Consider the following 13,939-nt stretch of genomic DNA (forward strand, 5'->3'; position numbering starts at 1 on the left):
CCTCCATTACCTCCTCTAATGATGTTTACGCGTGTGCTTAGAAGAGCCTCCACACATCTTTCCGTCTCCCCGTTCTTATCCTTTCCCTCCTTTTCTTGTACTTACACGCAAAAGCACAGGCACACAGAGAGTCCGAAAGATTGTGCAAGGAGAAAGATTTTGTCTGTATTTTATTTTTGTTTATATTATTTAACAGTCTCTCAATCTTTTGCAAATCATAACAAAAAAGAAAAGGGAGGATGAAATGTAAATCAAAAAACAAATATATTCAAATGCCTATAAAAACAGATGTGCACATGAGGAAACGGCTGATAAAGACAAGAAAAAAAAACCTCTTTGGCTTCGAAATTAGAAATGCATACCTTGTGAAATAATTGCTTAGTGGCCACTTATGTAAAACTCATTATAACACATCTTAAAAGATTTTTATTAAAGAAATCTATAGTTGGCAGATTAGGGCCTCCACAAACAGAAATGTAAATCTTGAGTTGTAGATCTCATAAGAGGCTGATATTCATTTCCCATGCAAAGATGTCTTTTTCTCTCCACCTTAACTTGTCATATCACAAGATGTAGCATTTTCCTTTGCTGTCTTTAATGCTGTTAAAATAGAAGTGAAGATCATGGGACCACTAACCCTCATAACTTCCTAAAAACAGTTTTCATCACTCAGATTTTTCTCCTGTGGTTGTATTTTATCTGGCTATTCTCAAGTGTTGATACGGAGAGGTTCAAAGCCCTTAAAGAAGGTAAAATTCTTTAATGCCAAAGATGACAGTTGGATGATGCGAGTCATTTCCCCCAAAAAGCTTGTTATGAAAGCAAAAAGCTTTCATAACAGCCCAGCCAAGAAATATCAGCCATACTGCTCGTTATTTGAGGCTCTGTTTGCACATGGTAAGCCTCATTTATAGTTCCTAACACAGAGTTAACAGTGGTTTTTTTCCCCCTTTTTTCCACTGACTAATATACTTAATTTTTTTTAATTCTTTTTTTGTATATTTGTGTGTGTCTGCACTTTGTTTCCCTCTGAACTTTTCAACTCCTCACCTCCTCACGCCCTCCAAACCTGAACTAGTGCTTCAAGCGATCACCTGGTTTCTTCTGCGCACAACAGTAGACATGTGCTTCAAGACACAAACTCTCTTGACAGTGTCGTTGCCCAGAGGTCATGTAACGATTCGTTTTCCCACTGAATGTCATGTCCTCCAAAAACTGGACAGATATTCGGATTCATGCAGAGCTACTGTACCTGCCGCCTGTTTTGAATAGTATTACCTTTGCATCATTTTGTTCCAGCTGTCCATCACTTCTATTCTTGTTCTGCTGACAGTTCAATGGGCTCCTGTGGGACTCTGTATAAAAGGTTTTCAGCCTGCTGCCTGGCGCCACTTTGCCCACTCTCTGCTCTTCTCTGTCAAACCGTCTTTCTTGTAATGGGACAGCTGAGAACATACACTGTACTTGTGGTTGTTGGTGCATGGTTAAGTACATACATTCGCCACAAGGCTTCACACCCTTCACTTTGTCCCCTCTTTATCTCCCCTCAGTGGGTGGAGTTCTGTAATGCCTTAGGTCTTTAATGAAACCTCAGAACTAGAGTGTTTGAAAGACTGGTAGGACAGATATGCTGACAAGAATATGACTAGAGCCCTGAGGCCCAATAGTAACAACTAAAGGCTATAATATTTATTACACCACCATATAAGTTATAAAAGATGGACGTAGCCACCATGGAGGTATCAGTTGGTTAGTAAAGTGTTTTATGACTATTCAGAGGTGGGGCTCTGAGGCTTTTAAGGTAGCAGTGATTAAACCTTAACTATGGAACTTGGCTCCATTATTAAGTGTTTTACTTAACTGAACTGAAATAAAAAGGTAGTTAAGAAATTGGTCTACAATTAGCTATGAAACCAGGTCTAAGTTCAGATTTGGGAGACAGACACTGTCTCTACTTTTAAGATTAGACTTAAAGCTTTCCTTTCTGATAAAGCTTATAGTTAGGGCAGGATCAGGTGACTGAACCCTCTCTGGATTAAGCTCGGATAGGTTTAGCTGCTGTGTGGCTTCCCATGATGTACTGAGCATTTCTTCTTCAGTCACCTTTTTCACTCACTATCTGTTTACATACCACTCTGCTTTTAATTATTACTTATTAAACTCTATTTCTTCCATAGTCAGTTTTTGTCCTTTCTCTCTCTGCTCTCCTCTCTTTCCTCTCACCCATAACTAGTCAGCCCACTGTCACCTCGTGCATACTCATGGAGAAATAAATATTATGCCTGTTTTTAGACTGTATAGACTGTCAACCTGTCCAGGGTGTGCCTCTCCTTTCACCCTTTGACAGCAGGGATAGGCTTGGTTGGGAGCTGCTATCATAGCGACTTTTCATAAAGGTTTGCACAAGACTCGTCCATCATCTTATCTCCGTCCCTTCTGTATATGGGCATGTAATAGTGTGTACATTCGAGCTCTTTGACTGCTTGCATTCTTTGTTTTGTGCTCATTGTTATCATTATTATATAAACACATTGGTTTCAAATTCTGCCCTCCTTCCTTTACTTTGGTACAACGCTGAGAGATTGAGGACTTGCACCTCAAGGGTATGGTGAAGATAAGAGCTCACGTGAGTCTTTGTGCATCCTTTCATATGTATGCAAATATATGCATGTGTACATTTCCTTAGGAATCAAAAGATAGGAGAATATGCGCCAACCATAATATATATCCCTTTCCATGCATACGCATGTTCTGGAGTGCTGTGTGAGTTCAGGTATCAGAAATTTGAGAGATTGGAGTGTACACAACGTAGGACTGATCTGAGTGCCTGAGTGCCTGAATACATGAGTGCGTGTGTCGATGCAGTCAGTGACTGAGACTTGACCGCAACTCTGACCTTAGGTTTGAAAATACTGTATTTACACACTGCCCCACTACCCCAACTATCTTTCTCTGGGTGTGTACCTTTTGGTCTGTCTTTGTATGTTCTTCATGTTTGCCAAGTTTCTCTCCAAGAGCCTAAACAAAACAAGCCAGCAGCTGAGGGTGTATGTAGGAGATAAAACTTGTGGGGGAAAAAAGTCATAAAATTTGAAACAGTGTCCTTTGAGAGCGACAAGACAAAGAATGAGGCGAGTAGAAATTGCCAGGAAGAGAGTGAACGCTTGCAGACAGGGTCAGAAAGCTTAATGCATTTCTAATAGGAGGTACCTCGGAAAAACTAGACTAGAAAGTGTGGGGGGGAAAAGATAAAAGACAAGGGACAAGTAGGTAGAGGGATGATAAGTGAAGGTACATGAGGAAAAGAGGAGGGGGAAAAGTGACAGACAAATTCGCACAGAGCCAGGTAGGTGAGAAGGGAACTGCGGTATGTGTGTGATGTTTAGTGAAGGTTTGTGTGTGTGTGTTATAGGGCGGCGGAATGAGGCAAGGCTGTGATGGCCTTGTGTCAGTCACCCCATAGCAGCTCTTTAACCCCGTAATTTATCACATCAGTCTTCTTGCAGTGATGGGGCCAGTGCACTGGGTGACAGAAATGCCTCTGGCATTTTCATCTGACTGTTAGAAAGAAGCTTGGGGGAGAAGAAAACAAGAGTACACACCTGTAGGAGAGGATTCTTGAGATGTTATGTCACAAAACGAAGGCAGGCTTATAGACTGAGTCTCATTCTGATTGCAGTGGCTTGAGATCTGGACCACAACCTTAATAGACCCTCGATTTATTGCAAAGTTTTAACATCTCTTGTGAATATAGACAGTCTAGAAATAGACATGGCTACTGAATTCCTGTTATGAGACCTTGAGCATTTTTTGTAACATTTTTGTGTTGTGAAACCAGATTTAATAAGCAAGCAGTGGCTCAAACTGTGAATCTGGACGCTCATACATTGGTTAATCCTTCTTCCTCTTAACACTTACCATACAAAATGAGCTTCACATTTTATTTAAAATCACACTAGCAATTAAACCCATAAGTTTGTCAGGAACCTTTACTGGGAGGGTAAAGGAGGTGAGGGTTGTTGCCATGAACTTCTCTACAACAGAAGTTCATGCCATTTTGGTGCAACCACCAAAGGTTCACCTCCGCTGACCATTAAAAAGAATGCAGCTTTAAAGCAACGCTGGTTAGTGAGGTTATGTAATTTTAAACAAGAAGTTAAGAAAATTGCCCCACAAAAAAAATTGAGATCTTTCCATATGCATGGAGGTCAATATGTGTTTTTTGTTTGTTGGATCCTTTGTTGGATGTTTGGTGTCATCCAAAGAAATGTGTTTTCCTCCAAAAGAATACCAGGATTACAATAAAAAAAATGTTAATGTTTTATTTAAGAAGAGTTTCATTTCCTCAGACGTAGGATACAGTTTTGTTAATCAAATGTTCAAAAATAACAACAACAGTCTATAAGTAAGGTAACACACACACTCATTGATTTAACTATAAGGTACATTTTGATCCAGAAAACCTATAACATCTTCTAAAGTGCTCAAAACCACCTTTTAGGTCGCTGCTACTAGTGTTCCAGGACATAATTTTGCCATTACATACAAACAGACTCACAAGGTTAAAACACTCTCAGCCATGCCGATGTGTCTGTCACAGACACATGCACACATATCGAAGTACACACTTACAAAGACACTTTCGGTCTCTCTGTCTTTCACACACATAACTGTTCATACACTCAGTAACCACCCAGAGGGGACAGTGAAAGGAGAGTAGAGAAGAGATGCAGAGAGCAGGCAAGGTCGTAGTTCCTGTGGACTGTCTTTGAAAGGGGAGTCGTATGTTTTCCCTCCCCACCCTTTGATGTTAAAGCAGTCTCTTTACTAGTGTAAAGACGGGGTACAATAACCTAGACCCCCTCCATCCCCTCACCTAGCTCCTCTGTACACCCCCACAAAGCTCTGCAGGGGGACAGGTAACCCACAGCAACCCCAGCCAGAAACCAGAATGTGTGTGGCAGCTGTCCAGGACCTGGGCAGTACTGTGTGAGTGTGTGTGCGTGCACTTGTTTGTCTATGTACTATATGTATGCAAAGTCTTTAGGTGCACCAGTCACTGTAACAAACAAACAGGGAAACTTCATGCAGAGTAATGCATTGATTTAGCATTTGATATTTAAAAAGCACAAATGGTTCTGTTTAATAATTTTTCAATATTTTGTCCTCAAATTATGCCATCATGAAACAAAACTTCAAATGATTTTCTAACATAGATGAATTAAGCAAAGCACTACACTTTAAATAACTAAATTAAAATATGATGCACATAGTAAACATTTATACGGAACTCAGTCATTGACTTGTTTTAATAACCAGAACTTTAATAATAAACAAAAGCGAATAGACTACTTTTTTTTTTTTTTTTATCATTTTGCTTTTTTCTTTTTTCTTTTTTTATCAAGCTCTTCTCTCAAACCTTTTTGATTTAATGTCAAACAATATTTTCATAGACCAGCCTTTAAGGTGTCGCGGATAAATGCAACAAAATAAAATGATACAACCAAGACAAAAACTGGTGTTTTATAAATATAATAATAAACACAAATTCGTTTGTGTAACTTTATTAGCAGCGTCCTCCTGAAATGCGCCAACAACATTGAGAGTAACATCCTCCTCTCTGCCCCTTAATGCACTCTGGTCGCTATGGTAATGCGTAAATATTTCTTTCAAAATAAGACGCACAACTACAACACGGGAAAAGACCCAGGGAAACCAAGTTAACGATAAAAACCCTGAAAACCATAAATTTCACACCCGGCCCGGTACCAAACGACTCAGGGAACGGTACCGGTCCATGGCCCGGGGTTTGGGGACCGCTGTACTATACTGCTTTGAGTGACATCCTATTCTTAATATGATGTCCACTCAGCCTTTGGAGCTATTACAGCTTCAAACATTCTGGGAAGGCTTTCCAGAAGGTTTTGGAATGTGTTTATGGGAATTTTTGATCATTCTTTCAGAACCACATCTGTGAAGTCAGACACTGATGTTGGATGAGAAGACACAAAGTTGGGGGCAAGAAATTGTCCAAAATGTCTTGGTATGCTGAAACCTTAAGATTTTATTTCACTGGATCTAAGGGACTGAGCCTAACTAGTAAAAAAACAAACAAAACAAAATCACACAGTAGTTCTTGAGCTAGTCTGAACGTCACATGAAGTTTGGAGGTCTGCAGTGATTGACTCTGCAGAAAGTTGGAGACCCCTGCGCACTATGTGTCTCACCATCCTCTGACCCACTCTCTGATTTTACGAGGCCTGCCACGTCATGGCTGAGTTGCTGTCGTTCCCAATCACTTCTACTTCTACTTCAGTTGACTTTGGATTATTTAGTAGTGAGAAAATTTCATGACTGTACTTGTTGCACAGGTGGGATCCTGTCACCACACTGGAATTCACTGAACTCCTAAGAACAACTCATTCTTTCACAAATGTTTGTAGAAGCAGTCTGCAGGCCTATGTGCTTGATTTTATACACCTGTGGCCAAAGAAGTGATTTGAGCACCTGAACTTATTATTTGAATGGGTGAGTGAATACTTTTGGCAATGCAGTATATGTCTCCTCATATACCTAGTGTGAATGATCTCACCCTCAGTTGCTTTATCCTGCCCAAATGCTCAGATACATATGTGACCACAGGGCTAATTTTTGTCCAGTACAAACTCCCCTATTTGTGCTCTCATTTTCTGTATCCCCATCAGTCTCCTTGTTTCCTCTATTTCCAGAGACCCAGACATCTCCTCAAAACAGAACCTTTAGGCTAGCCAGACTGGCAATAACAGAATGAAAGCTGTCTGAAATTAGGTTTTCAGTCCAAAAGAGCTGACTTCCTCTTAAGAAAAAAAAAAAGCTGGTTAGGGGAGGATGAAAGAATCCTCTTATGTCAGTAAACTCGTTTCACCATCACTACTGTGCCATGCTAGCCCTGTGTTATCTACGTGTATTTTTGTTGGAACTTGTAGTTTTGGGAGTTGAGTGGCAAAATGGGATTTTTTTTCTCCCCACACCAAGAGGACCAAGAGGGCAAAGATAAGAGAGAGTCCCCGCTCAGCATTAACTACAGAAAATAAGAGCGAGGGAAAGGCGGAGAGCATTAACTGCACAGATAGAGGAGTTAATGGCTAACACAGCAATGCTGTGAAACATACAAACTATACAGAGATCCTGCACTGTCCTGTGAGGAGCATCAACATTTATCTGTGGGCTAATCTGAGTTCATCCCTGGTTGGATTTTAGTCTCATAGATTGGGGCAGTAGTATATGTAATCAAATCTCTCCTAGGCTTTTTAATAAGTGCATATTTAACTCTCCTCAATTTTATTTTATTTACTTAACATCAGTTCACAACAACAGTCACTTCAGGGTGATTCATATCTTATGTAAAAACCCTACAATATGACATGTAAAGCAGGATTTTGTCCAGGCTCAAAATGGAATTTTTGTGAGCACAAATGTTCACACATAAGCACATTTGGTCTGCATATATTTAAAGCAATGAGTCTGTGTTACCTTACTTAACAGAGGTCCATGCATATTCCTTTTATTCTTGGCAATTTGATTAAAAATGTATTTTATGCTTGAGTAAATTAAACCCCCACTCAAACAGAGCCAGTGGAGAAATATTTTTATTGCAGTTCTGGTAATTTTCCTTTGCGGGAGAAAACCAAAAGCCTCACTGTCTAGATAAATATTAGTCCTCATTTCAGCTGAGTGCATTTATATCATTTATGTTTCCATTAGTTTATTCTTTGCTTTGCTCTCAGCCTGACTATGTGCATCTCCGTTCCTTAAGTTTAGGACAGTATGCAGCGTTACAAGAAGCATAAAGAGCATGAGAGTGAACAATCAATAGGGAGTAACTAACAGGGAAAGCTTTTCATTTGTGCTTTTCAGACATTTCAACTCCCTTGATGGCAACAACTAATAACTGCGACCCTCAGAACAGTAGTGATAGCACTTGTGATTTTATTATTCCGCTGAGAAATGTTTTATTTATTTATTCCCGAAACATCACAGCAGTTTGGTTATTGTTTATACAGTCTGACTAAAAACCAGTCAACAACACATGACAACAGTAGTACAGGGGGAAACCAAACAAAGGGCATGAGAAGACAGCCACAGCTCAACCCTTTAAGGAAGCAATGGAAACTGCCTGGAGAATAAAGTGTGTAATAAAGAAGGAAAGCAGAGGCTGTGAATCTGGAATGTTGACTGGTTTGTCTGAGCTGTCAGCCCCAAAGTGTTCGTCCTTCACTACACAACAGTGATGTGTGAATGAATGCGCAAGCATCACCGCTTGTGACCTTGTTTCGGTGTCAGTCTGAGTTCATGCACATGTCTGTCTTTTTGGTATGTTCGTATTAATTAGTTGCAGTTATTCCATCTTACAAGTAATTCAGGTGTAGCAGGAAGGTGTGCCTCCAGAAGAGTTTTGTCCTGCATGCGGGTATTTGTCATGTGTTTTTTAAATAACACCTTGCCATTACTCCTACTCCTGATAATCGACTACTAGCACTCATACCACTAATACAGACATAATAGGAAAATCTGAAAGTTACATTTCCTATTTTTAAATGTTAATCAGGCTGCAGTGCTGTACTCTGATTATATGTTGATCTTGATAATATTTTTGTGTGACACCACTGAAAGTTTTTTTTCTCTCTACTTTTGTCTTGGCATACTGTATTATCTGAATCAAACTTCACAAGCACATTGCAAGCCGCCTAGGGCCCCACTGGGCCTGTGTGCCAGGATGCACTTATGCCACAGCCATTCGTCCATCTGTCCACAATTAAAAAGAATCACTACTCCTCCTACAACATTTTCAGAATTTAATCAGACAAGTGCACATTGATCACCTAATGAGTCTTCACGTGTGTTCAAGGTCAAGCTTACAGGCACTTTTCTACTTTCACAAGAATTGCAGCACCTCCTAGAGTATTGTACAGATTTTAGTGGAATTTGGCCACATTGATCATGTAATTAGTTTTCACTTACACTGATTTTAAGGTCAAGATTACATTTGTTTTTTCTGAGCAATAACCTGGGGTTTGTGAGTGATCGTGAGCAGGGTAAGGTACTGCATCACTCATGTTCTGGTTAGTCAGTGCAGGTATTTGTTAATGCATCTTATTCGCTGTTCCACTAATTAATATGGGCTAAATCATTCATTGCTTCATCTAAATGCAGTGCTAGATTGCTGGTATAACTGTGCGCTTGAATTGAGAAAAAAAACTCCTGTATCTCTTTTCTCCTGTATGCATATTCTACCACCCACTCCACCCACTGCTTCATGTCCTTCCCTCTTTTATTTTTCACTATCAGTAATAAAAACTTTGAAAAGAAGGACACCACCTCATCTCTGGTTGTCATTAAAGTGTATGCATTTGTATTTGTAGGCCCGTGTCCCTACATGCAACGCTTCGCTTGACCCTTTGACATAAATGGCCCTGTCTATTATGTCTCCTCATTAAGATATTTATCTGTGGTCGTGTTTGGTCTGCCCCTTCTTCGTCTTTCATTTATTCTTTCTCTCACTTGTCCCTCTCCGCAGACTTGGGTTACGCACCTCCATCAGATGGCGTTCTGCCTGGCTGAGCTGCACTTGTGGTCCACCAAGGGCTCACTTCAAGTTAAAGGTACAACTTATCAACATGTTCAATCTCCCTCCCCTCTCTCCTGGATTCCCTCCTTTCCTCTTTCTCCCTCTGCCTTGTTCTGGCTCTTTCTGTCATCACTCACTTTGTTGATGCACTTTCTAAGTACTTAGATCTACTTTTGCAATCTGACTTTCACTTCACATCATTTCTCAACGAATCTGTTTGCACTTTCTCCTGATTTCAGTGTTTATTGCATCATACCTTAAATTCTTTATATTGTTTTTACCTTTTTTGAACACAAGCAGTTACCAGAAACCAGGAAGACATCCATGTGTTGGCCAAGGATTCCAGATTTATTGACAAGCAAAAATTTAATATCTTATCCACTTTCTAGCCTCACTTCTTCCTATTTTGCTAAAATGCCTTTCCCACTACATGGTCACTAGTTTAAAAATACAAATAAATGAAACAAAAGCTAACTAAAAAGAGTCATCTGGCTTTGAGAAGCTTTTTCCAAACAGTGCTGTACAAGACCTGAAAACTATTGACATTGAGAAACTGCCTTGTTGGGCCAAGTGTGGTCTAAGTTTTACTTTTCTGGTAGTTTTTGTGAGGTACCCTACTCTTCACCTATCAGTCCATCTCGTTTCTCCATTTTCTTGTTTTCTCTTCCCTTCCTTTCTGTCTTGTCTTTCACAGTCTGCTGAGCTTCAGGCGAAGATAGTGTCTCTCTGAGGCTGTGTGTGTGTGTGCGTGTGTGTGTATCGGCCTATGTGTACACACAGAGGTACGGGAGGGTGTTTATCATAGGTGACAGTGACATATCCTTATTTGTTTGTTATTTTTTTCTCCCCGCTGTGTGTGTTTTCTGCTATCTGAGAAAACGTGGATAGATCCATCTGAGGGAAGAGACCTGGTCGCTGAGGTGTGACGCTCCCTATCACCACCTTTCTTACATCATATACGCCTACCTCAGAAACAAAAGTATAGAACTTAGAAAAGCAGTACAGTGCTATGAAATGCTGTGTGTGTGTATGTGTTCTGCATGTGCTAATCACATTTTTAATAACCGCTGACAGCATTGCACAGCTCGACTACTGTTGCACAGGGGGACCTCAACAGAAGTCAACAGATTTTAAATAAGGATTCTGATTTGATCTAGAGACTGCCACATGAGGACATCAACCCAGAATTAATTGGGGTTTGTGTCCTTATGTGGAAAAACCGAGAATTTTGCATAACAAAAAAATCCCGTATGAAGCCTTTTAATTCCTTAATTGTAGACAAAAAAGGAAGCAAGCTTACAATCTTTCTGTTACTTGTGCTTCATTGCTGCTTGGGAACCAAAAGGCCTGATTTTGATTTCCGTGTGTCCGCAATTATTTCTTGTGTTGGTGCATCAAGTGGTGCTAATCACCAAGTCGTCATGTCCTGATGTTTTTTTACGAGGTGTCAGCGGGTTGACACCTCGGGTTGAAAGAAATAGAACGAAATAGAAGATAGGACTTTTTTTACCCTCCTTTGTCCCCAGTCTTTGTTGTGGTCAGTTTTGTTTTTTTAGGGGCAGAAATATTTGTCTCTGTAGTTTTTTCACTTCTTTCTTTCCCTCACATCAATTCCAATAGTTTTAGCAGTCTCCCTCCAGGAATTTGCTGACTTTTGTAAGTCCTTATACTGATGCTATGATTATTATCCTTTATACTGAGGCAATGATTGTTGTTCTGTCACTGATAAATTAAACAGCTGTGACAAAAAAGTGCTGAACAGGCAAATCATAACAGTTGCAGCCTGCATAGACCCGACATGTAGTTACTTTTCTCTGGAGGTGGACATCAAATTATGTCATAGATTATGGTGTAGATTTTCCACTAAGCATAAATCAGATCTGTTTGCCTATAATGACCATAGGGTGAAGGATATTTGCTCTCTTTGATGTCATGGAGATATAGTACGCACCAAGAGTACAATAAACCTGTAATAAACCGAGCACTGATTTTGTACGCTAACCATTATTTGAAATTTTGCCCACTTAAGCAGGATACTATTAAATTATACGATTACAGGATATAATTAAAAGTAAGGTAAAATGTGGTGATCGATTTTGAACAACTCGAACTGTAATAATGTGTTCGTCTGGATATGCGACAGGACTTCAGGTGTCTCTTGGTAAACAAATCTTTCCTTGCATCATCTGTGTTAAATCTGTGCTGTAGGTGTGCAATAACTTCTTCCGAAACCCTACGCTGTAACTTGTGCCACTGTGCACGTTGCATAGATGGCGTCTGCAATGACTGTGATTGGCGCATTTAGTAAGATTTTCTCCTGTGCATTTATAGCTACTACATTTTTTGCTGTACATGGATAAAATGCAAAAGTATAAATCATGAATTTCCCGTGACACAAATGGATCACGAAAGGTTTTTCTTTCAAAACACAGATCCACGTGATTTGAGGACATCTAGATCATATTATGTCTGTCAGAAAGCAACCCTAAACTGTTACTTAAGGCTGTGGGTTTTCAGTGAGATGCATTTGCAAGACTGAATCTGTCCTAATTTTTAAAACCAAGCAATTTGTGCATATTTTTCCCATACGGTATGTGTGGTATATGTGTTTGTTTGTCTGTCTGTATGTGTTTGTGTGTCTGCCATCAGCTCTCCTGTTGTATTAGTGTGACCTGGCCTCAGGAGCAGCAGCAGAGGCAGCAAGAGTAGTGGAGCGATAAAGAAACGATGTGTTGTGCGAATCTGAAGCTGGCTGCTTATGGTTTTGGGGCCTGCAGGAATAACACTCACAGAAAAAGTCTCAGCTCAGCAGTTTGTGTGCATATGTGTGTATATTTATCTGTGTGCATATATGTGGGTGTGTGTGTGTTTTTCTGCTTGTTGCATGCCCTGTGTATGTCGGTCATACGTTTCTGTAGCTGTCCAGACTCTTTATCTTCTTTTTTTAAATGTATATGTTGCATGTGTGTAAATCAGTGTTTGTCCCTTAGGTGGGATGGGTGAAGGCACACTCCTGTCTTTACTAATACCCCTCAGCCCCCCTTCTATATTGGCTCGGACCCCCCCCCAGCCCACCCTACCACCTCCTCCTCCTCCCTCACAGGGTCTTATCTAAACTGTGGTGCTGGCAGACGGGACAGGCCACTGGCTGATAGCGATTGTTTATCCCACGGTGCGAAATTGCTGATCTGTCTTCTGCTTTTCCCTGACAGCTAGATGTTCATCTCTCTCTCTCTCTCTTTCTCCCTCTCTTGCCCCACAGATACAGATATTGGCACCTATCAGTACTACGATAAAGGAGAGCCAGGTAAATAGTGTTTATATTGGATGTCTGTTTGTGTTCAAGATAAGTTGCATTTGCCTTGTTTTTGGGACGTATGCGATTTCCTTATATATAAAGAAGGGCTTTTTGCTGCCTCCTGACACACGGATTATTGGCCCTGCGTATTTTGGTGTCCTACACACATTGACTTGTCCACATAGAGGCTATTAGTATGTAGGATTTACACCCTAAAACCTTATATACACATGCACATACTGCTCACACATGAAAATTATATTAGGCCTCCTTGGTTCTATCTCTTACACTGCCTGTGTTCCTGTTGACCCGGGGTCCTGCCACATAGCGATAGGAAAACTAAGCTGTTGACTTTCTCCTGGATCACATAGCAAGAGGCCCCATGCAGTCCAGCTTCATATTGCCTCAGGCCAGGAGGCTTCCCTTACCATCAGGAAGTGCTCAAATCGCTCTCCCACCGTCTTTGCTGCCTGGGGACGTTCTCCCTTATCCTTCAGGTTTCTCCCCCTTTTTTCCCACATGAGTGGAAACTCTCTTTTGAGAGGATGGGCTACTATATTATCACTAACAAGCTTGTTTAGCAAACTGCATCCATAAACTACTGGGGAACAGTTAATAGATAGCTGAATAGTGCCAAGTAAAATACATTTAATACAAATAAAACACTAGAATTTTACTGAATCTTCTTGGAGAGTCTTTTAAAACATTTAACCAAACAACAAATGCTGTTATTTCAAAAGGCACCACTGACACTGTTCCACGTCCAAGTGAAGCCAACAAAAGATTGCTGGTTCAATTCCAGTCAGAGACCTAAATCCCTTTAGGGGTTGTGTCAGGAGGGGCATGCGGTGTAAACCTCTGCCACATCAAACATGTGAAGCTACAGTTTGTGATAAATGAGCTGCCCACGTAGCACTATAAAGTACTGCAGTTACACATGTTTCAATATGTAGAGTACAGTGACACACCTATATGGCTGGACTTTTAACATCACTCAGGCACAACAATAAAACCACTGCCAAAGTGAAAATTCA

The 13,939-nt window shown here is 40.4% G+C and overlaps 1 protein-coding gene across 4 annotated transcripts in view; it reads left to right on the top strand.

Moving 5' to 3' along the window:
* Nucleotides 1-13,939, top strand: part of wdpcp (WD repeat containing planar cell polarity effector) — an 89,626-nt gene that overhangs the window by 13,870 nt on the left and 61,817 nt on the right. For all 4 annotated transcript variants that reach the window (XM_084948415.1, XM_084948417.1, XM_084948414.1 and 1 more), the window contains exons 2-3: nt 9,557-9,641; nt 12,870-12,914. In XM_084948415.1, the coding sequence (XP_084804541.1) occupies nt 9,581-9,641; nt 12,870-12,914 (106 nt within the window). In that variant the 5' untranslated portion in view covers nt 9,557-9,580. The remainder of the gene's footprint in view (nt 1-9,556; nt 9,642-12,869; nt 12,915-13,939) is intronic.

The sequence above is a fragment of the Perissodus microlepis genome, chromosome 13 (genome assembly GCF_051167445.1).
Source record: "Perissodus microlepis isolate ML-2025 ecotype Zambia chromosome 13, ASM5116744v1, whole genome shotgun sequence".
Taxonomy (NCBI): Eukaryota; Metazoa; Chordata; class Actinopteri; order Cichliformes; family Cichlidae; genus Perissodus; species Perissodus microlepis.